General features: G+C 40.5%; 1 protein-coding gene across 3 annotated transcripts in view; it reads left to right on the plus strand.

The window, feature by feature from the left end:
- The first annotated feature begins 225 nt into the window (after positions 1–225).
- The window catches only part of TMEM245 (transmembrane protein 245), an 83266-nt gene continuing 61909 nt past the window's right edge, over positions 226–21582 (plus strand). For 2 of the 3 annotated variants that reach the window (XR_008746383.1, XM_055799215.1), the window contains exons 1-5: positions 226–1015; positions 11793–11910; positions 12510–12611; positions 13548–13655; positions 19017–19226. Coding sequence is in view for 2 of the 3 variants with exons in the window: in XM_055799215.1 (XP_055655190.1) it covers positions 389–1015; positions 11793–11910; positions 12510–12611; positions 13548–13655; positions 19017–19226 (1165 nt within the window). In the remaining variant the exon portion in view is untranslated. The remainder of the gene's footprint in view (positions 1016–11792; positions 11911–12509; positions 12612–13547; positions 13656–19016; positions 19227–21582) is intronic. The other variant, XM_055799214.1, reaches the window with a different exon arrangement.

Raw genomic sequence — 21582 nt, forward strand, 5'->3', positions numbered from 1 at the left:
CCCTCGGCCGGCGCCTTCAGCGAGGGTAACGCGGGCGCCGGAAGCCTCGGCCCGCGCTCGGCGGTGCCGGCAGCGGCGGGGGCGGGATAACGGAGTGCCGGGACAGCCCCCCGCCGCCCCGGCAGGCCCCACCGCCGTGCGGGGGGCGCGGCCGCCGGCACTCCCTGCGCAGAACTACATTTCCCAGAACGCTTCGCCACCGGCGCCTCCCCTTCCCTGCCGGGCTGGGCGCACGCCCGTGCCCGGAGCCCTGGCGGCGGCACTACAGTCCCCGGCAGCCCCGGCCACCTCCGCGCCCTCGCCCGTGGCGGCGGCGGCAGCTGCGCGTCGCTCCCTGGCAGCGGCGTCCGGAGCCGCGGCCGGCGCTGCGCGGGAGGGAGCGGGCGCCATGGCTGACAGCGGAGAGCCCCCGGCGGCTCCGGCCGCCGTCCCTCCGGGCTCGCCGGAGCAGAAGCGGCGGCCGGGCGGCTCCCCCAGCGCGGGTGCCGCCGGGGCGGAGGGCGCGGCGGCGGCCATGCCGCGGCTGCCGGTGGGCGGCCCGGGCGGGGCGGCGGGAATGTCGCTGCCGCGGCTGGAGAAGCCGATCAAGCAGGCCTTCTACAACACCGGGGCGCTGCTCTTCGCGGGGCTCTGCTGCGGCGCCGCCGTCCTGGTCTACTTCATCCTGGAGGCCTTCCTGCGGCCGCTGCTCTGGGCCGTGCTCTGCGGCACCTTCCTGCACCCCTTCAAGAGCTCCCTGACGGCGCTGGGCCGCCGCTGGCTCGGCCGCCTGCACCGTTCCCGCACGCCCGTCCTGCTGGCCGCCCTCCTCCTCCCCATCTGCTTCGCCAACTACGGGGTGGAAGCGCTGGGCGAGCAGGTGCTGCGGCGGCGGCGGCTCCTGCTGCTGCTGGGCGCCGGCGGGCCCCTGCTCTACGGGCTGTACTGCCTGGGCAGCTCCCTGGGCGTGCAGGTGCTGCTGGCCCAAGCCGCCCGCCTGATCTGCCAGGGGCTGGACTACTTCAGCAGCCAGTGGGTGAGTGCCCGCCTCGGGCGGGAAGGGGCTTCGGCGGCGGCCGGGCTCCTCTGGGGGGGCGGTGGTGGGCGCCACTTTCCCCCTCCCCGCCCCGGGTGTAGGGGGCCCGCCGGGCCGGGGCGCGATGTGCCCCCGGCCTCCCTCCTGCTCTGGCGGGCCGCGGCACCCGCCCTCTGCCTGCCCGCCCGGCGGCCCGTGGCTGCTCTGGGGGCCGGCGCCGCGGGCCGCCATCTCACTTGTTGCGCGGCGGGGTTGGGAGGGAGGGCTGCCTGGGCGGGAAGGTGGCGGACCCGGAGGTGAGGCGGCTGTTTGAAGTCACCGCCGCACCTTTTCGTTATTTTTTAGAAACTTGTATTTTATTGCGCTGCAGAAGGCAGAAACTCCCCTGGCAGCACGTGGGTGCGACTTGGGGCGCGGGGGCGCACAGCCCCGGTGCGGGCACGGGGGTACCGGGGCACAGCCGACCCGCGCTGTGGAAACCGGGTGTGAAGTAACTTGGGGAAAAGCTCCTGTGCTGTAACCCGGGGCGCGGGGAAGTGTCCTTTGTCATCACGTGGGTGCAGCTGGAGCAGAAGCCTTGCCTCGGTCGCTGTGTCCCGTCCAGTTCAGTCCTGCGCGGTGCTGGGGTGCTGTGAAGCCTGAGGTAATTCAGGTGAGGTGCTGAGCAAGCACCGACTCCTGTGGAGGTGTGAAATGTGTAGTAAGTGTTGTGAAGTAGCAGCTCAGCTCCGCGAGTAGTTAACTTGGGGGGGGGATGGCACCTTAAGGCTTGTCTCTCAGTGTATTTTTTTTTTTTCTTTTTAATGTATCAAACGATGCAAACAGTTTGAACGTTGAAAAGTGAAGCTGTTTAATTTAGCGATGTTATTTAAGGTAATAAAGATTCTGGCAGACTACTCTCCCCGGTTGTTGTCTTCAGTAGGTAAACTAGTTAAAACCTCCGGCAGAACTCATTTTCACTTCGTTATGTAGTGGGTTTTGCACTTTTAATTATATCTTAAGTAAATGGATATGTGAAAGCACAGAAGGAACAGTAAGTTGTACTCTTATTAAATACTGATGTACAATAGGCATGCTCAAATTGCCTGGTGTCAAGGATTTGTTATTTTTTTTAAGCTGCTCTAGTTTTTTAAACAAACAAAACGATGCCTCCCCCTTGAGTGGAGAATGACATACACATTTGGTTTAGTGGTTTTATATGTGGAGATAAAACTGAAGAACTACCTAAAACTGATTTTATGTGGACAAGAGAGAGAAACTGTCAAGAAAAGTCGCCCAACAAACTAACAAGCTTGTGCAGGCTTCTGATTTTGAATTACACATGTTCTTTGAATACTAGTTTTATTCCCTTAGTGGAGCTGGTGCATGCTGGTATCTCAAACAAAACTTTGGAGGTGTGTACCAGAAGCAAGAGCTTTCCTGAATGCTCTGACAAAGGACACTTTGAGCTTTTTCTAGTATAAATAGGATGGAGTGGAGAATGTGTTTTGTCACTCGAAGGTAAACATTGGAAGAAGAGATTTTCTTGGCTATCTATTCTGAGATGTCATATGCTGGAAAGTGTCAGGGGAGATCTGTTTCTGGTGTGTTTTGTCTTCAGAAGTATAATTAAGACTGAGTAGACAGACAGAGACACGCTTTCTGTTTTTATGAAGAGGCAAGATACAACCCAACCATCTTTACCTTCAGCTGAGAGGTACAAGAATCTAAGCATGGCTTGATACTGGTGGGAAGATTTGATTAGTTGTCATAAAGTTTACTTTCCTTTGCATTGGCCTATTTTATTTTTAACAGATCAGCAATATTACTACACTAACTGACTTGGCTAAGTCCAGGCCTTTATTCAAACTTCGTTAATTAAGCTATGCTTACATGGGGTGAGTATATGGGTACTAAAGGAAGCTGCACTGATTTAACCTCGTAACTATGGTTGTAATGCACTGGTCTATGTGCACGCTCAGTGCAGTTTCGGTTAGCAGTGCCTGATACTTCTGTTTTGCACTAATGTTTCTGATGTGATACTTGTGTTCATTGAAGTGCTGTAAGATTTTAACTGGGCAAAAGGTAGTAAGCTCCCAGAACTCTTCAGACCTGAGTTCCTTGGGAAGATTTTGGGTTCGTGTCAAACTGACCACAGATGTCCTTAAGCAAACCAGTTACAGTAGTTTTTTAAGGAAGCTGCCGGTGTCTCTTTCTGGGGTGCTAGATGAGAAAGAAACTGGACTTCCCTTTGTAAATAACCTTAACCTAGTCCAGTTTTTTTGAATGTTGCTGTTAATTAATATTTATTATCTCAGACCTGTAGCAGGATAGTTTAATTTTCTTCGTGCTGTTGAGCCTCGAGGTGGACCCATTAGTAGTATCTGGTTTAACCTCGGTTAAGCATTTTAAGCCCTTTAATTGCCATATTATATTGCAGGACTCTGTTTTCATGCATAAGTTCTGTTGTTAGTTGCACAGGAATTTTGGTTGTCACAAGTCAGTTTGCTCCATTGTACTCCTCTGGGATGTGAATCCTTCACGTTTTCTTCTGTATCTTATCTTGCATGAAGATTATAACTATTTTTGTTTGTAGATACTCTATGTGATATGCAGAAGTAATGGTAATTCCATTTTTTGCACTGTTTCTTTTAGCAGCCCACTAAGCCAATCTAGATTTCTGTGTTTCAAAATACTTTAATATGCAGTAATGTTATTAATATAAGTAGATTTTCCCCTTAGCAAGAAATATTTTTTTGCCAAGAATACGATATAGAATTTACTAAAAGCATGAAAAAGACAAGCAAGCATGGTTTGTTTTAAGTGTGAGACTAGTATCTGACTAGCATAGTGCAGTTGTTTGTGGTAAGTTTAATCTTTTGAGCTATGAATGTCTGTGCTCCAGGTACCAGTGAGCCTGCCTTGGGCTGCAGAGGTGTACAATGCATTTGTTCTTGTTTGGAACTTTGCCCCACCTGGATGGCACTGCTGCTTACAGAGGGGAAAAACATGCACAGTTGTCATTTCCCTTTCTCATTCCTTCTGCTGTATGAGAGAAGTGAGAAGATGCCTATCATTAGAATTTGACTGAGAACAACTATGAGGTTTTTGGGGTACCAATTTGGTGTTCTCTAGCTAAAGGTATTTTTATGGTATCTACTAGGCCATGAAACAGACAGACATTCTTTTAAGTTCTAGAAAGAAATGTTCTCAAAATACAGCAATTGCATGTGATAATGACATGGTAAACTGTTACCTTGGCACCAGTGTGTTACTGAGCTTTCTTGTACTGTTGTCTTCAAATCTAGGAAAGCCATTCATGGTGTTGATGAATTAAGGTTTGGAAATAGCTATATTCCTGTCTGTGGTTCTTCAGTCACACCTGCAGTTTAGGAACTGGGAATCCTAGATACCTCCATGATAGGACCGTTTGATAGGTGATTGCAAAACACTGCATTGAAGAAAAACTTCAAGATCTTAAGCTATTCTACAAGCATCTCGTTCCCACGGTCTCCTTTTCCTTCCCTTTCTGCTTTACAGTTCTTGCAATATCTTTGAAGAAACTTGCTCAAGAAATGTAGTATGCTTCTGGGCCTTAAAGCTAGGAGCTGGTTATAAATTCTAGATGAGTTCCTTGCTCTGATTCTGACCTTCTCTAGGGTTGTTTTAGAAGTCTTACGTAGAGGACATGCACTCTACATGAACTTCACAGATAATAGGGAAGGTGAACATTTTTCTGTATATTTTTTTTTTGTAGGAAGGGAGAGTTTATCTCATAGCAGGCATAATATACCCTTACATGTTTATCTGCTCTGACAATTTCAATGTGGTTACACTTGCAGTTAGCATACCTTCTGAAGACTAAACTTGGACTGTCTTGTCATCCTAGTTTTATAGGAGGTATGCTTGTATCTGGTGCCGTATCTAAGGTACAGGAAACTCTTCTGCTTTATTGCAAGAGTTCCATTTAGCCTGATGTTTTACACTTAGAGTACTATACAGGAAATGCCAGCTGTATTGGTTGTATTTTCTTTTTTTATTTTTGGTAGGGTTCACATGCTCATTTATTTAGAAAATGGTTAGTTTGTAGATCCTGGCAGGTGACATAAATTACACAGCTGCTTTACATTGACTCTGAAGTTCATTTTAGTAAATTAAATATGATATAATTGGCAGAATTATCTGGAGTGAACTTGGTTATGGGGCTGTCAAAATCTTTCTCTGCTGGCCAGTCTTTCTTCCTTGGTTTGTCACAGCTATTGGTCAGGATCAGAACTATGTACTCATATGTGTGTGTCAGTCTGTTTTTGTATTTCTAACTGTGCTAGGTACAACTCATGTTCTAGCAGTTAGCATGCAATTAGAGGACCTAATCAATCTTTTTCTCACTGCGGTGCTGGGCAAATCTGGAAACACCATTTGCTGTGACCACTGCATTGGAATATGGTCAAAGTAGGTGTTTGTTTTGGCTAGTGGACTGTCTGCTCCCTGTCAGGGAAGCTATCAAAGACATCAGTCAGGGAACCCTCCATCTGTGTTGGCACTAGATGTCAGCAGTCCCTAAACTAACCCTTGCAGACTGAAATTCTCAAACGTGCTCCTTGGCAAATGTTTTGGGTCACAGGCTCCAAGATGCTTGTCTTCCACAGTGCTATTGAATATCACCTGTGGAGGCAAAAAAGCATCTACATTTTGTCAAGTTCACCTGATGGGGCAATTTCCCTTCTAGCAAAGGAAGGGGGTAAGCTTGACTATAATATTGGATTAACTATAAATGATAAAAACACAGTTCTGATTTTTGAGGTGTATATAATTTCTATTTTTTGAGTGTTTCAGGTAGGTCCCCCCAGCTTAGAGCAGGCTTGCTCTGTAATAAGAAATTTAGGTTCCTAAATCTATCCAGCTTAAAAAAAACCCTAAAAACCCACCAAAAAACAACCACCTGAAAAAGCCCTTAAGTATTCTTTCTGCTGATTATAGTAATCCTTTCATTATTTGGTCTTATAGCTTATAAATCATACAGCCATGTACTGATTGTAAACACCTCTTACCAAAACCACAGGTTTTGGTTTAGAGATAAACTGTGTAGAGACCACATGTGGCCTATTTAAAAACATGATGGGGAGGGGCAGGGAAAGACTGAGTTGATAGTAGGGTTTTTTTCTGCTTTTGTTTTTCCCTTCCACACCCACCTTCAGTTTTGGGAGAACCTGCTGTGTGATGTGTTCTTGAAAAGGCTTAGGAGCTTGTTTAGATTTATACACAGGAACTGCAGCCTCAGGCATTAAGCTGATTCTAGCCTTGAGCCTAATGATCTATACTACATTATGTTAATTATTTTTTGGTATTTAAATTTTTGAACACAGTGATACTACATTTTCTACGACCTCTGAAAGGAATGATTGTTACGGAACTGTCCAGCAAAATTTGAACTGTGTTCTGTATAATAAAGCGAGAAGGTAAAGAAGTTCCGTTGTTTGAGGAACCATCTCTTAAGAAAGTGTCATCATGAAGCATGTCAGAGGAGTGGTACTCTGTCTGCAGGGAGAGAATTTTATGTGCTTTGAAAAGCCTGTTTCCACAAGTGAATCTTGTCTCAATAGCATTTTTATTAACGGAGTTTCTCATAAATAACTTGTATTAAGACAGGAAAAGTGAACTGAAGAAGAACCATTTTCAACATCTATAGCTGCAGTCTTCTGGGTATCTTAGATGTAATAGATTTCCTTTAATTCACAGTGTAGGAAATGTTTCAGGGCACATCAAAAATACTTTTAACCTGTGTATGGCAGTATTGATTTTCGATGATCAGTTCCCCTCTGCCCCAAGTTTCTAGTTATAGGCTCATACTTTTGTCCCTTCAAAAAGGGGTGGTCTCAGTAAACACTAGGTTTCTGTTTGACATGGTTTAGCAGTCTGCGTGTGTTAATGCCAGGAATACCTACATGGATATGTTTCACATGGTTTAGCAGTCTGCGTGTGTTAATGCCAGGCATACCTACATGGATATGTTTCACAGTTGGGGGTTCTAGAAGAAACAGAAAGGTATGCTGTTCTAGTCGTTTGGACTTAGGAGAAGGAATAACCCAGTCTTGTCAGGTTTATCCTTACTTGTGTTCACTTAGAAAAAAAAAAATCAGGATGTCATTTACCAGCTTAGGTAAATGACAGCCCCCTTAATGCGGGGAAGAGGTGGTTGAGTTTGCTCTGAGGTGGGCATTAGTGTTGTAGGTGTGATCAGTTGGGTTTGTTTTTTTTCCTGGTTTTCTATCTGTTTGGCAAAGACTGTCTCCATGCTAAATGAAAGGCAATTACACTTTCTTCATTCTGCAAAACTCTGCACATCACAGGATATTTCCTCTTGTGTAATAAGGAATATACAGTAAAGCTACATGGAATTAATTTTGGTTCTGAAAACTGGAATCAGAATGACATTTTTGTAAGTCCTCGCCTGTCCCTTTATTGTCTTTTTTTATTGTTTAGAAAACTTTTTCAAATGAACAGACAGATAAGGAAAACACTCTGATGTTCACAATGGCAAGCACAGTTTGGCTTTTATTGATGCGTTTAATGCCTTGTGTCACTTCATTTTTCAAGTCCAACACTGCTCTGCTGAACTTCTGCCATGGGTTTGTTTTCCTTCGCCAGCCTGCATCACCACTGAGGAGAAAGAGGTAGAAATAATGAACGACTGTCTTCACGTCTTCAACCAGCATCACTCAGTGCAGCACTGTTTTAAAAATTTGAGAAAGTGGCATGTGAATGTTTGGTCAGTGTTTTTAAGGTTTTTCATTAGTTTTTCTTACAATAGAAAATCTCTATTTCCAAATGAAAATTTTATTTTTACGTGTTAAAGGGAAATGGTAAAATAAGACTTTTTATTCAAACCCTGAAACAAACTGGAAAATAGGAAATGGAATTGAATACATAGTTTTGTCAAACAGTTTTAAATCTGAATTAAAAAAAACCCAAACAGCACAACAAACCAAACCATAAAAAACTTTGCTGTATGATTTCCAAGTGTGAAGGAGGAGCCTGGAAAAAAAGACTTTAAAATGGCAAAGGGAGAAGTTAGAGCTACAACTAGAAAATGAAAGATTTGAAACAATACCATTTGGTAGGTCTTGACTTGTTAAAAACTGAAGCTTTTGGAAGGTTGTCAGGGCACATATCAAAAGAAGCTGTTGGTTATTCTACTCAGTCTTCCCTGTTATGTTTACCGTGGAGTGGTTTACATGAAGCAGGTAGGAAATGTGTTTGCTGCTGGATGTTGAGTTGTTGGGGCAATATTCCATTGAAGGCTGGGTTGTTTGGAAGCTTTGCTACCAGTGAAGAGCTGTTCTTGCTTACCCCATTTGTGACATATGCTTCAGTTGCCTTGTTGGTGCCCATCTTACCTGTGTGAGCTGGTTTAGCTGTAACTGAATTAGATCTTAAACTCTTGTTTAGTTTTTTTCATTTGTTTGCTTTTTTTCTGGATAGTTTTTTTTATCAATGTGGGGAGCTTGAGCTAGCTCCGTGAATGTTGGAGCTGGTGTGCAGCAGATGTGGGACTGTCTGACTGGCGGTGGAAGGGAATGAACTGCCACTTCCAGTAGCAGTGAGCTGTTAAATGAGCTCATCTGTAAAACCTCTCCTGTAGAGATTAACTTGCTGATAGGAGAAAAAAAAAAAAGGGAGTGAACTGTGTAAATAAAGAATTCCGTTCTTCAGTATAAATCAATATAAATGTTGCAAAGAGCTGAGTAGTAAGAAAGAGTTCATTCTTAAGAAATGATGCCAAAGCCAAAACAAGTGTCACAGATTTTCAAATTCTCTCAACTTGCAACTGGAACTGGAAACAAACTTTCAGTAACGTTGGTGATACAGTCATGCTGATAAATCCTACACTTTCCAACACTGAAATTTAAAAGAAAAATCAAAACGCTGCATACTTCTGTGGTGTAATTTTGCCTTCAATTGGCAATTTAAAGAGAACTGAAACCCTTCAGACTTACCTTGATGTGTCTAAATCTGGCATTTTAAATTTACCACTGTAACCCAAAAGTGGATGCTGAAATCAAAGAAGTTATACTGTAGTTACAGCTATGTATAAAGGAAAGCAGGCAATTTTTCTTTATCTGTCTAAAGGCGAGACAACATTTTGTTCAGTTTGTGAGGGATGCTACGAAGTGCAAAGGAGATGTGAGAAATAGGCAATTTGGTTTAGCATGGAATTTGTATCCACTCTAGTTTCAGTGCAGTAATTACAGTAGCTTAATTTTAATAAAAGTAGGCAGTATCTTTTATTCTTTATTTCCATTATGTCAGTTGTTGAGATGGACATGTGATAGTAAAGAGGCCATTAATATTCTTACACTCTAGTGTAGCTAAAGCCTTTGGAGACCATTCAGAAGAACAGTGGGAAAGGTTATATAACATCCTTCTAAAGAGTTAAGGAGGAAAAAAAAAAGTAGGCTGTTGCCAAGTTAGTATGGGATGAAATCCTAGTCCATGTCAATTTAAGTTAATTTGCTTTGTCAGTTGCTTTCAGCTACGAATTGTTGGAAGTAGGCTACCCAGGTTCCTCTACAGTGTATTTGTTGCAGTATAGGGAAGTGCTTGGCCATAACATTAACTGATAAAGAACTAGTTTCTCCGTGGTGTCACTGAAATTATACCTCTTGCACCAGTCAGTTAACTATATATGTTTTTTACAGGGCTTCGGGATTGTTATTCCTTGATCTCCAAAGCAAGATGTCTTGTTTATTTTAAAATAATCTGTTTCTCACTATTCAGTAGAAATAAGAAATATTGGGTCATTTGCTAAGCTTTCAGAAATGAGAGTTGATGAATTATTGTAACTTACAACACAGAAATTTATTGAATACCTAAACCCTCAAATGCTAGCTTTTAGTTCAGCTATATGCATGGCTAAAAGTAGTGCAGCATGTTTCACTTTGTTGGCTGTTAAATGTAGGCTTATGCTCTATTATTATGCTTTTCTGGTGTAATTTTAATCAGAAAGTTTAATTTATTTGATTTACTGAGTCTCCTATTAGAAATTTATTAAATTTAAAAGCTAAAGAGAAAAATTGGCTTGATGCTGGAAAATTTATCATGGAATGATGTTGTGTGGCTGACATTAGGGAGTTAGGATTGCATTTGCATGCTGAGTTCTCTCTTGCAATTACAGTTGTGCTGTAATATGCCTTGTGAGTGAATTTATGTTATGAGCCTGTGCTTTTAAAGGAGTGCTGCTGTGCATGTAAGTTCACAACTTAATATTTTTTTTTTTAGTCTTATTGTCTAAGGGTTGTGTTAGTTCTAGACGTTTGTCTCAAGTCCACATTTGGCCACAAGCATTATCCAGCTCCGTTGATGCAAAACTAGAGATAGCAGTGGGAAGTTGGGCTGATCAGCTTTGATGAGAGAGATTAGTATGAAAAGGGTGTAAGTTTTTTCACATTTAAGTGATTTTTAAATTACGTTTTGTGTATGTGTATGAGTGTTCCCTCTGAAGTTATCACTGCTTTGCTGCTGCATTCAGTACAATTAAGATTACCTTTGCACCAATTGGGTGCATGGGAGATGTCGCACAAACTTGCTTTTTACAGGGACTGTTGCCTCCTCAGTGTGAGTCATATAATGTGCAAAGTAAAGAGGTGAAAGCTCTTCTGGTGTATTCTGTTTAACTACTTGTGCTATGTCTCTGCCACTACATTACTGCTTCTTACAGTGACGTCTGATTCGGCAAATGCTGTTAATAGAGGTTCTGTTTAAACTTCATTGGGATTTATGGATTTGTAAGTGTAAACTTGAAAGTGTCCTTAACTGGTTATGGATAGAGAATGTTTGTTGAATTTGGTTGGGTTTTTTTTTTTTTTTTTTTTGTTAAGGATGGAACACTGAGTTTCTATTTTCACAGGTTTTCATACCTCTTCTATTTCACATCTTCTGCTGAGTAGCAGCTTTTGACCTCCTGTTGCCACTTCTGGTTTCTGCTTTCTTCTTTTCAGCATTTTCAAGCTCAAATTCTTCGTCTCAGGATTCTTAATTGGAATTCTGTATTGTGATTTATCTGATGATAAATCTGAGTTATTGAAAGCAGTTAGAAGCAGCAAAACCAGTATGATCACATCTGTCTCTTGATACATTGTCACAGACATTTTTCTGTCTAGTGTTTTTGGTTAAATATTTGATTAAATTTCATGTCACAAGTCATTAAAAGACATGACTGGTTTGTGGACCAACACTGCTCAGAAACAGCAGTTCTTGTTGTGCTTCTGAATGGCTATCTGTGACTTAAAACCCCCTTTGTCTCTTTGGACTGGAACACAGGAGCTGGCAAGCTGCTCTGTGCTGGAGTGAGCGGTGCTCTGCTGGCTCTGTCTCCGTGTGGCCCTGTTGGTGGTGCTGGTGGCCCTGTTTCATTTAGTTTCTCACCTTTCAGTGGTAGTTCCAGAATAATTGCTTGGTCTCAGGTGCAAAACCATCTTCCTTCAGGGTTTGTGTCCAGGAAAGCTTGTATACCCCCTGACATTAGAACCATACTGAAGGCAGGCCAAAGGCATGTCTAGCCTGCCCTTATGCTTTGCACAAACTTTACATTTCTCTTACATGGAGCAAACCCTCATGTAATTAATTGGCAGTTCTGAAACACAGGCTTCTTGAAGAATTAGAACCAGAAGTCAGGTTCTAACTTCAGTTCTCTCGCCACGGCAGTTGGGGGTGTGTGTGTGTATATACACACATATCAAAATACAGTTCTATTGTGCTCGTGTATGTATACATACCTGTGCGTATCTTTTTCTTAAAGATATGGACGCTGGTTGTTGGTTACCTGCTGATGGTTTCATTCAAGTGGAATATAAGCACTGAACGTTACTTAAAAGCAATCTCAGTCCCTGTCTGGATTATGCTGCTCTTTCACTTGGGTGAGTAACAAGGAGTTACTATTGTAATGCATCCACTGGGATTCTGTTGTCTTGCAAACAAAGCTAGTGGCTTACACTTCTGCTAAATCTTTATAATGGAGTCTTAGCTGGGGTGCATGCTGTTTTCTCTGCTCAGTAATTCTGGCTACATGTGTCCTGCAGGGACTGCTGGAGTAGGGAATGGGAAGGCATCAAGATGCTGAGCAACATGTGTCTTCAACTCCTCCTGCACAGTTTGTACTTCCCCATGGTTTTCCCTTCTTTGGCTGACAGACCTGGTACTTACTCCCTGACAGTGAAGGAGGGCTGGGGTCACATGTTTCATTTTCTGTTGTTAAAATTGTTTTCTTGTGTCAGCATAGTCTGAAGTTGCTGAAGTTAGGAATGGTAACAACTTGGTTTATTCACCGAGAAACTTGTTCACCTGTATTTTCTATTCTTTTCTGTCAATGTGGAAAACTTGTTTGCTTTATGATGTATTTTAGTTTCTGTCCAGATTGTTCTTTGTTGATGTGCTGTCTTTCTTGGTTTTGCTAAATGTAGAGTTTATTAATGGCATAATTTTTCTCATAAAAAGCACAAACCCTTGGATCTTTCAGCTTCTGTGGCAGGTTCCTGGAGAATTCCTGTGTTTCTGGTTATAGTTGTTCTGATGACTGTAGGCATGTTGCATGAACAGCAGAATGGAAAGGAGTCTTCTGGTAAGGAGCAAGTCACTATTTCTTTTATTGTTGGAGGCAAAAGTTCTTTTAAGTCACATGAAAGAATCTGGATTGTTTTAATGTAAATTCAACGTCATATGGATTGCAAGAATTTGAAACTAACAGACTAAAAATCTTACAGTTTACTCATGCTGCAATGAATCTTTTAATTCTTTACAGAAAATCATTGGTATGGATGTTTCCTTTTCATAGCAAAGGAGCAACTCTAATGATCAAGCCTGATTACTTAAGTTTGCAGAATCCTACATGTAGTTTCAAGCATAAAGAAAGCCCAGGAAATTTGGAATCGGAGGCTAAGTTTTGAAAGAGATGAGCAATATGGGTTTGGTAGCTCCTGTAGTATTAAGTATGAGAGAAGCTTGAGACAATTGCGTTCAGCAAGTTTCTTATAGCCACTCATTTGTTTTTAAAATACGAGTTTCTTAAAACTACAGTTTGTGTTCAGGCCAAGCAAAATTGGGTTTTCCTGTTGTGAGTCAATTTTGCATGAAAGCAAATGTCAGGTGTTGCCTTCTAGTATCAGCTATATGATTATTTTGGGGAAACTTTTTTCCTGTCTTACTGTTTTCTTGGAAGTTGTAATAAACTTGGTTAGTAAAATTTGAGTATCTGATACAGAGATTTTTAGGTTAATCAGACTGCCAGCAACTCTGAATGGCTTGGTAGCAGTTCATTAGCAAGGATAGTGCTAAGCAAATAACTGGTTTTGTATTTTGGCTCCATGTGTATTGTAATATTAAAATTAATGGCACTCATTCCTGATTGACCATATTGAATATATATAATGCATACTAAAAACAAAGTGTCTACCCATATAATTTCTGTTGGTTCACTGCTTTTGTGGACATCAAACAACAAATAAAACATTTTAAGATTAAGCTTTTCTTTATTTACATACACATATATATTTTACAGGGGCGGAGCTTCCTGGTCAGATGATTTCCATTGCTGCTTCAACAATTGCCATGGCAATTTCAATGACAGAAGATGAATCCAATAATGAACATTCCTCACAACCCTCAGGTGACTGAACACTCTGTAAGAAACATTTGAATTTGCTCTAAAGGCATGACATTGGAGGGAATGAAGAAAAAATTTAAAATAGTCCCCATCCTCTTCATTCTGTCCAAAATAGCACATTTACACTTGCTTTGTGAAACAAGTTTTTTAAAATGTTAATAAGGAGATAATATAAAAGCTCTCTTGCAAATGATAGTTTACGTGGCTGTGTCTACATTTAGAAGGCCTGACTAGAAGGATTTATTGTGGTGGTGTCTTTTGGTTGTTTTTTTTGTGGGTGGGGTTTTTTTTGGGTTTTTGTTTTTTTTTTGGAATGAGGCCATCTTTTTTCCTATTCTTTAGTATTCATTTTTTAGTTTTCCCTAGCTGCCTTTTGATTTTTTGGCAGTTACGAGATATAACTGGATTTCTGGACAAGGTACAGACAGACTGGAATAATTTTTGTGTACATCAGAGTGAGAAAAAAACCTTTGTTTTCTGTTTCACTGTGGCATGCTCAAAGTCTTTCCTGTAGTGAGTGTACTTGACGTTATAGCTTGAGTTGCAATACTTCCACTTGCAGTAACCAACTAGAAATCTGTAAGAAATGGCTTGAAAGAGTTGCAAAGAAGGTGTTTAATTGTCCATCACTGGTTTTGAACCTTAGCATCATTTTTCTAGGTAGACCTTTGATGGAATGTGATACTAGAAAAATAAGTTATTATGAAGATCTCTGGAAATTGGAAGGGTTCATCCATTTCCCACAATTAGACGAAACGGGTCATTCAACTTGACAGAATGTGAACTTACAAAACTAAATATGAAAAGGGCAGTTTCAAACAGCTTATTCTTTTCTTACCTTTGTTTCTACATTGTACATGACTATTATAAAAATATAGAACCCTATGAATATATGTCCTGAAAATTTGAGAATGGAGCTTTGTGGTGACAGTTCTCTTACGTTGCTGTCTCTAATCTTTAGTTTTGTAAATGAGATTTTTTTTTTTAGTTGAATTTTGAACATCTGGTCAAGCAACAGTCTCCCACAAATGTGCTAATAAGTGGTTGTGTTCTTGTTTGTTGCCCCTGCTACTTTTTTTTTTTAAAACTTATCAGTTTTTAATTTTTTTCTCTTTAAGACAGTTTGGTTTTTTTTCCTCTTTTCAAGTTGTAACCTTTCTTGGCCAAAAGAAAGCTACAGCAGATTTAAAAAGGTGTCTTTTACAGTGTATTTATTTTGACATAATTTCTTGAGACAGTTTACTGGATGATTTTTTTGTCTTGTGAATTCTGTTGTTTTCCTTCACAGCAGGAAAAGAACAAATACAGTTTACTGTTTTGTGTACTGTTTACTCCTAAACAATAGTTCAAACAATTTTACAACAATCTGTTGGGAACTAGCATTCTATTCTTTGATATGTGTTAAACACATCCTTTTGGTCGTCTGGTTTGGATGTTCTGTGTGAACGGTGATGAAATGTTATGCTTGTACAGCAAAAGGTTTTACTTGCAAGGTTAAGAAATTACAGCTCTTTTGTTTTTCCTTTGCAGTGATTTTTGGATGTTTCGTTATCTTGCTTTGGAACTTGTAATGCACATCTATTTTATGAGAAGTGTAATATTTTGAAAGCTTTCACATCTTCAGGCAGCAGTTGGATAGCGAATTTCAGGAGATCTTCCTTTTTTATATCTATTCTGTCAGTGGTTGTCAAGGTTAATTAGTTGTCAGTAGCAACAACAATGCTTATACCATATTAAATCAATTATAGAACAGTCAGTGCTTTGAGGTTTCACTGTTTTCCTTATGCTTAAATTTGTTCGTGAAAAAAACAGGAGGGGAAGTAAGCTGTATTGATTTTATAGTTTTTCCTGAACACTCATGCTTTTCCTTATTTTGTGGTTGAATAGTGGTATTTAGTGTTGGAGGTGAGGCGTTTAATGATACCAGTGCAGGTGGTCTAACTTCACTTTCCTGGTGTTCTAAGTATTTCCAGAGTATATACAGTAAATGAGAAGTCCACAATTGAAGAAGCAGATACCACTGCACTATTTTTTTAGCTGCCTTGTAGGCAAGCTTCTGTTGTCTTGTTGGCTTTGAATATGATAGATACTGAAAGCCTTAAATGTATGTACTCATGACTCTTACCTGCCCTTTCTGCCCCAGTTTCTTTGTTTTCTTACAAATAAAAAATAATCTTTTTCTCTTGAAATTACAGAAAGATGTGGTTATTCATGAAGGGATACCTTCGTTCTGGTGTTCTGAAAGATTTTTTTCATTGGTAATAATAACAACACTGTTTCATCTAACTGAAGATTTTATTTTGATACCCTGCTCCATGGTGATAGACACTTGCCTTCCTGTTTATGCTGCTGTGCCTTTTCCTTTTATTTAAGGAAGGGGAGGATAATAATTCAAAATGCTATGTCAGCAAGAAGTTGACTTGACAGAGAACACATTGTGTGAAGAAAAGAATGTATCTTAACACAGCCTGGAAAATTGACTTTGTTTTTATTATATTCAAATAAGTATCATACATTCTGATTTTGCTAGAATTATACACTAGCTATTATGTTAGCCATTTGGGAAAGACTGTCATGCTTTTGTTAGCTGGAAGATGGAAAGGTGCTCTTCAGGTTTCGTCTCTAAAAATATTATGAAGCACGCTAAATGGGATTTTACAGAAACTGAAGTTACTCTAAATAGATATTGTGATAGGGTTTTTTTTTTCCTATTTGTGTTGATAAGGCACGGTTTGCATGAGTCATGCCTCCGTTTGCAGAACATACCTTGCCAACAAAATCTGTCTTTTTCATTTTGAAAGTTTGGTGTTTTTTTTGGATGGATCAGCTTTGTGAACCAACTGGATACAGACATCTGAATGGCAGTTCTGATGTTAAGGAGTCTGTGTTTGTCATGGGGAGAATACTGCGTCATTGGCAGTGCCGATTCAGTTTTGCTTAAAGTGCTGTGGAACTGCATTCTGGAAAAGCTTTCTTGTCTTGGGATCCTCTAGGAGTTTTTAGTCTTTTTCGTTCTTTTTTTTTTTCTTTTTTTCCTTTCAACTCTTTCCCATCTGTGCTTTGCATTCTGTATACAGTCTGCATAAGTTAATAGGGAAACTGTAAGGGAATGAGGCTGTTTAATTGGTACTGCTCTTAACATTACTGTTATTTAATTAAGGTTTTCTTCATTGCAAAAATACGTTGATCAAATTTTTCATTACTGAAAGAAGGTATATTCTTTTTTCTTCCATAAAAGTGACTCTTATTACTTTTTGCTCCAGAAGCCCTTATCAGATAACTTTAATCTTGAGGCATAGACTTCAGCAGATTAAATTCCTTTGTTTTTTTTATTTTAGCTTTTAACACTCCCTCCCCTGTAATAAATATTTGAGTTTCTGCTTGTTGTCATGTCACTTCTGTTTATTAATTTTGGAGCAAAAAGGTAAGAAGAAAAGTGCTAAGTGAGATGAATTGATAGGGGAGATTTCTCAGTTAAGGATGTACTGCTTTCAGATTAGTGTTCCTTTAGTGCATAGTAAGCTGGATCCATTTGTTTCTATTAGTACTGTTCTGCTTCTTTGAAAGCAGACTGAGAAGTATAGGGCAATGTACTCTATCTCTTACAACAAAAATACTTCGTTTTTTTAGGAAAACTTCTGTTTACAGGTAGCTTCCTGTCCCCTTATTAAAAAATGGACTCGTGTCTTTTTCTCCCAAGTCTAGTTGGTATGATAGGCTTCCTCCCTTGGAGACATGAGTTGATCTGCCCATAAGCACTCCACCTGAAGCTTCTGCTGTGTTTAGCTGCTTGCAGAGTTCCTTCTTTTAGGTTGCATGCTGTAATTCCTTTGGGAATATACTGAAGTTTCACCAAATACGGTTACCAGCAACCAACTGATGTTTCTGTCATCATTCCAGTGTCCTATCAGTGGGGTTAATCAGTAGATCTGCATTATTGTATTGGTGTGTTGGGGGAAGTGTTTATAAGCTCTAAAAATAATTCCACTTACTTGTAGAACACCAGTGCAGATTTCCACAACAAAAGAAGAGTGTTCATCCAATGTGTGAGGCTGCAGAATTTGTCACTTACCACTACTGTACACGTATGACACATTGGTCTGGTCTTTTTGTACGTTCTAGCTGTCATGCTAGGCTAGGAATGGCTTTAGTGATACATTGCAGCTAAAACTGCATGTGTGGAACACGAATTGTTTGACTGGTATGCATGTAGTATATTATAACAAGAGTACAGCAATTTTTCTTTGTGGGAGGGAGGTGAATTGGTATTGATGTGATAAAAGCCCAGTGGAAGAGTTGTGTTCATTGCTTACCTACCTGCTGCAGTATGTACCAACATAACAAATTGCCTTTTATTCTTCAGTATAGAGTAACTTTAGAGATTTTTCTGTGTGTGTGTTCTCTATCTTGGCTGCAAATTTTTCTCAAGTACTGATGTGTGGAAAGCGTGTACATTTCATCACCAGCATGGGGCCTCAGTAGAAGTTTTTACCAGTGTTGTCCAGGAGAGATTCTACATTGAGTGACTGAAGGTGGATTTGGTGTCACCCATACTAGGCAGATTTACCAATTAAAAGTTAAATAAATAAATAAATGACAATGTTCTCTATACAAGAATTTTAATTTGGATACAATATTTTGGCCTGAAATGACTATTTACTGTTTGTTTAGAAGTGCCTTTGACACATCAGCTCACATTTTTAAATTGAATTCCATGTTTACTAACTTACGAATGACAACATTTGTTACCTAATAATTTATGCTCGCTGTTGTTACTAAAATATGTTACACAAGCAAGTTAGGGTCATGGTGCAAGTGCTATTTTTGTAATGTGAGTGTTCACGAAAAGAAAAAGTGTAGTAAGAAATCTGTAAGATACAAGCTCTCTCTTCAATGTATGTTGTATTTTTTTGTTTTCTTTAAATGGGCTAAACCTAAGATTTGTTTTTCAATACTTGAAATAAAGAGAAATCAAAGATTTCTTTTAAGACTTTAGATTTCTTTTAGAATTGAATTACATTAGGTATTTTTCAGGGTTTTGTGATTCTTTGATAAAATATATTTGGCTTGTAACTTACCTGCAGTGACAGGAGGCCTCTCAGAGGCTGCAGCATCTTTTCTTCTCTCCTGCTCCCAGCACTGCTTGGCATGGTATTGCATGACGTGGGAGAGCTTACACAGCCCTGTTCTAGCTTTTCAAAATTCAGATCAGTGCCAAGGCAGTCTCTGTCTTTTAAACAAATTTAAAGAAAACCAGCCAAAACAAAAATAAAGAGCTTAATTTGGGACTAGGGAGCATATTCTGTTCTGTGGTGAACATTAATCTGATATTTCCACTTCTTTGTTTGCATTTCTTTGTTTTAGGAGCAACAGAAGGTGATGAGCCTCCACATGCTTCATCATCTTTCTCCTCTTCTTCATCTTCTGGGAGCAGACAAAGACCTGAGATTGGATCTTTTCTTAGAAAAAAGAAGACTAGTGATATTTACTTTGTTACACTTGTGTGGGCCATTGTCATTGTCCAGATCTGGCTAAATTTCTGGATTGTGCAGCTGTTGCCGGTGCCTTTTGCAGGTAATAATCCAATTATTGGAAATGCATGTTAAATAATGACTTTGATAGCCTTGGGCTTTCTGTTAAATAAAATAGAAGGAAAGGCTTGTAGGCTTGTATGAATTGTGATTTAAAACTTTTTCAATGCTTTTTGTTAAGACAAGATATGAATTGTAGCTTCAAATAGGAAGATTGATTTGTACTGTCACCATGTAGTGAACAACTGTGTAAGATTGCTTTGTCTCTTGTAGTTACCTGGAATAATTTAGTGCCATACCTTACATTGTAAAAATACTTCTGATTTAGAGTACTTTTGTTTTTCTTCTTCGTGATGTCTTTGGTTTTGCACCTATGGAGAAAAAATATTTTAGCTGTTATTCAGTAGTGAAGTACAGCTCATGTTAACTTAATTTCCATTAAAAATGGGTTGCTAGGCTCTGTGGACAAGTGACAAGATAAATTTGGTTCTAATTCTAGCTCTAAGGTTAATTAGCTTTGTTGCTTCACATCTACATGCATCTGTTCTCTTATATGTCAAGCAAAAATGGAGTAGTTATGGTAGCTATCTAAAGAGGTGGTTATAAAACTGAATGCCTTTTTTTTTTTTTTTAATACTCTTTAAGGGGAGTGAATAGGGAAGGCGGGAACTCTGGGAATATGCATGAGCTACTATGAATCTGAAGGCATTTCCTCCCACCCCCCTATTGTAAACAAAATGAGTTTCCTGATTTGCTTGGATTTTCTTTAAACTTCAGTTAAAACGCTAATTTTCAACATTTTGAAATCTATGTAACACTTATATGTAACTATTTTACTTTTTAGCAAGTGTGGTGGGTTGGCCCCAGCTAGTGTCCAGGCACCCTCAAGTCAATCGCTGTTTTTCTGTCTTCTAGTGTGGGCTCATCCATGTGCTGCAGTCCCCTTGGGGAGGTGCCAGCTCAGGTGTCTCCTCATCCCTCGGCCACAGTCTCTTCAATAGGTGTATCTGCTCCGGCATGGGTCCTTCGCGGGCCACGGTCCCTCTGAGTGATGTGCCTGCTGTGCTGTGGAACATTTTTACTCCCCTGGCCTTTTTATTCCCTCTGTTTCTTCTTCCTCTCTATTCACCTGTTCTCTCTGTGTTCCTTCCTCTTCTCCCTCTCTAGTGTTTTCTGCCCTTTCTTAGGTATATTTTCACAGAGGCACCACACCTATGCCTGATGGGCTCAGCCTTGGCCTGTGGTGGGTCCACTGTGGAGCCACCTGGAACCAACTGTGTCTGGCACAAGGTAGCCCCTGGTTTCTCCCCATGGAGGCCACCCCAGCGGCCACCCTGCTACCAAAACCTTGCAATTTACATTCAATACACAAAGCCATTATAAACAAAGTCTAGTTGTGCATCTGGAAATTACGGCTGTGGGGCCATGTGTACAGGTTCAAGGAGCTGTGGGCACTGTGAGGCACGGTGATTGAGAGGCATGGTGCAGGGAACAGCTGCACATTTGGTTGTGGTGCTGTAGCAGCAGCTGAAGGGTAAAGCGATGGTTAGATGTATGAACAGCTGAACGCAGCGTAAGAGCAGAGAGGGGGTTCATCTTTGTTTCATTCCAGCGTAGTTCCTACAGAAGAAACTGCCCAGCTTTGGTGTGTGGGCATCCTGGGAAATGGCGATGCCAGGTTGGATGTAGCTCATAAATAAATCATAAAACTGATAAAGGATTAGACAATAAATTTTAGACTTGCTAGAAGCAGAGTTGACATGGCTTAATTTATTGAAAAGTCAAGGAGTGACATAACTGCTGTTCAGAAATACATACTTGGCTGGGACGAAAAATGGATGCGATAGTTTTACAGTTAGGCAGACAACAATGAATGATTTTAAACTTGAGCCAGACAAATCTAAAAAGCGCACGTATAGAACTGAAATGGATGAATACTGCTGCTGCCAGCCATAAGGTCTAAAAAGGCTATCTGAAAAAATAAACTCATGTCAAAATATAAATCAATTTTGAGAATATTTGTGACTTGCCTTAGCAGTGACACGGCCGTTTAAGTGCTTTTTCTTGTGATGTAACTGATTATTACTAGATCACCACAAAAATACAGTGAAGAGGCAATATAATGATGAGGAGAACCACATTTTTAGAACAGTGGATCACATTAAGCATTGGATGGTGAATGATGATAACCTGGATTGTTAGAAGAGAGATGGTAGTAAAAATAGGAGGGCTTATAAAGGAAGTTTCCTTGCAACTGTTTGAGTTTAAGGAGACTAATAACTAAGCATTTTTGAGATGCTAGGGAGAATGCTTCTATGTTTAGTAAAATAAAATAACCCTTCAAAACCTTAAATAGAAAGGTGTTAAATTCATCATTGTGTTTACGAATATAAGGAACA

This window comes from Falco peregrinus, chromosome 3, assembly GCF_023634155.1.
Source record: "Falco peregrinus isolate bFalPer1 chromosome 3, bFalPer1.pri, whole genome shotgun sequence".
NCBI lineage: Eukaryota > Metazoa > Chordata > Aves > Falconiformes > Falconidae > Falco > Falco peregrinus.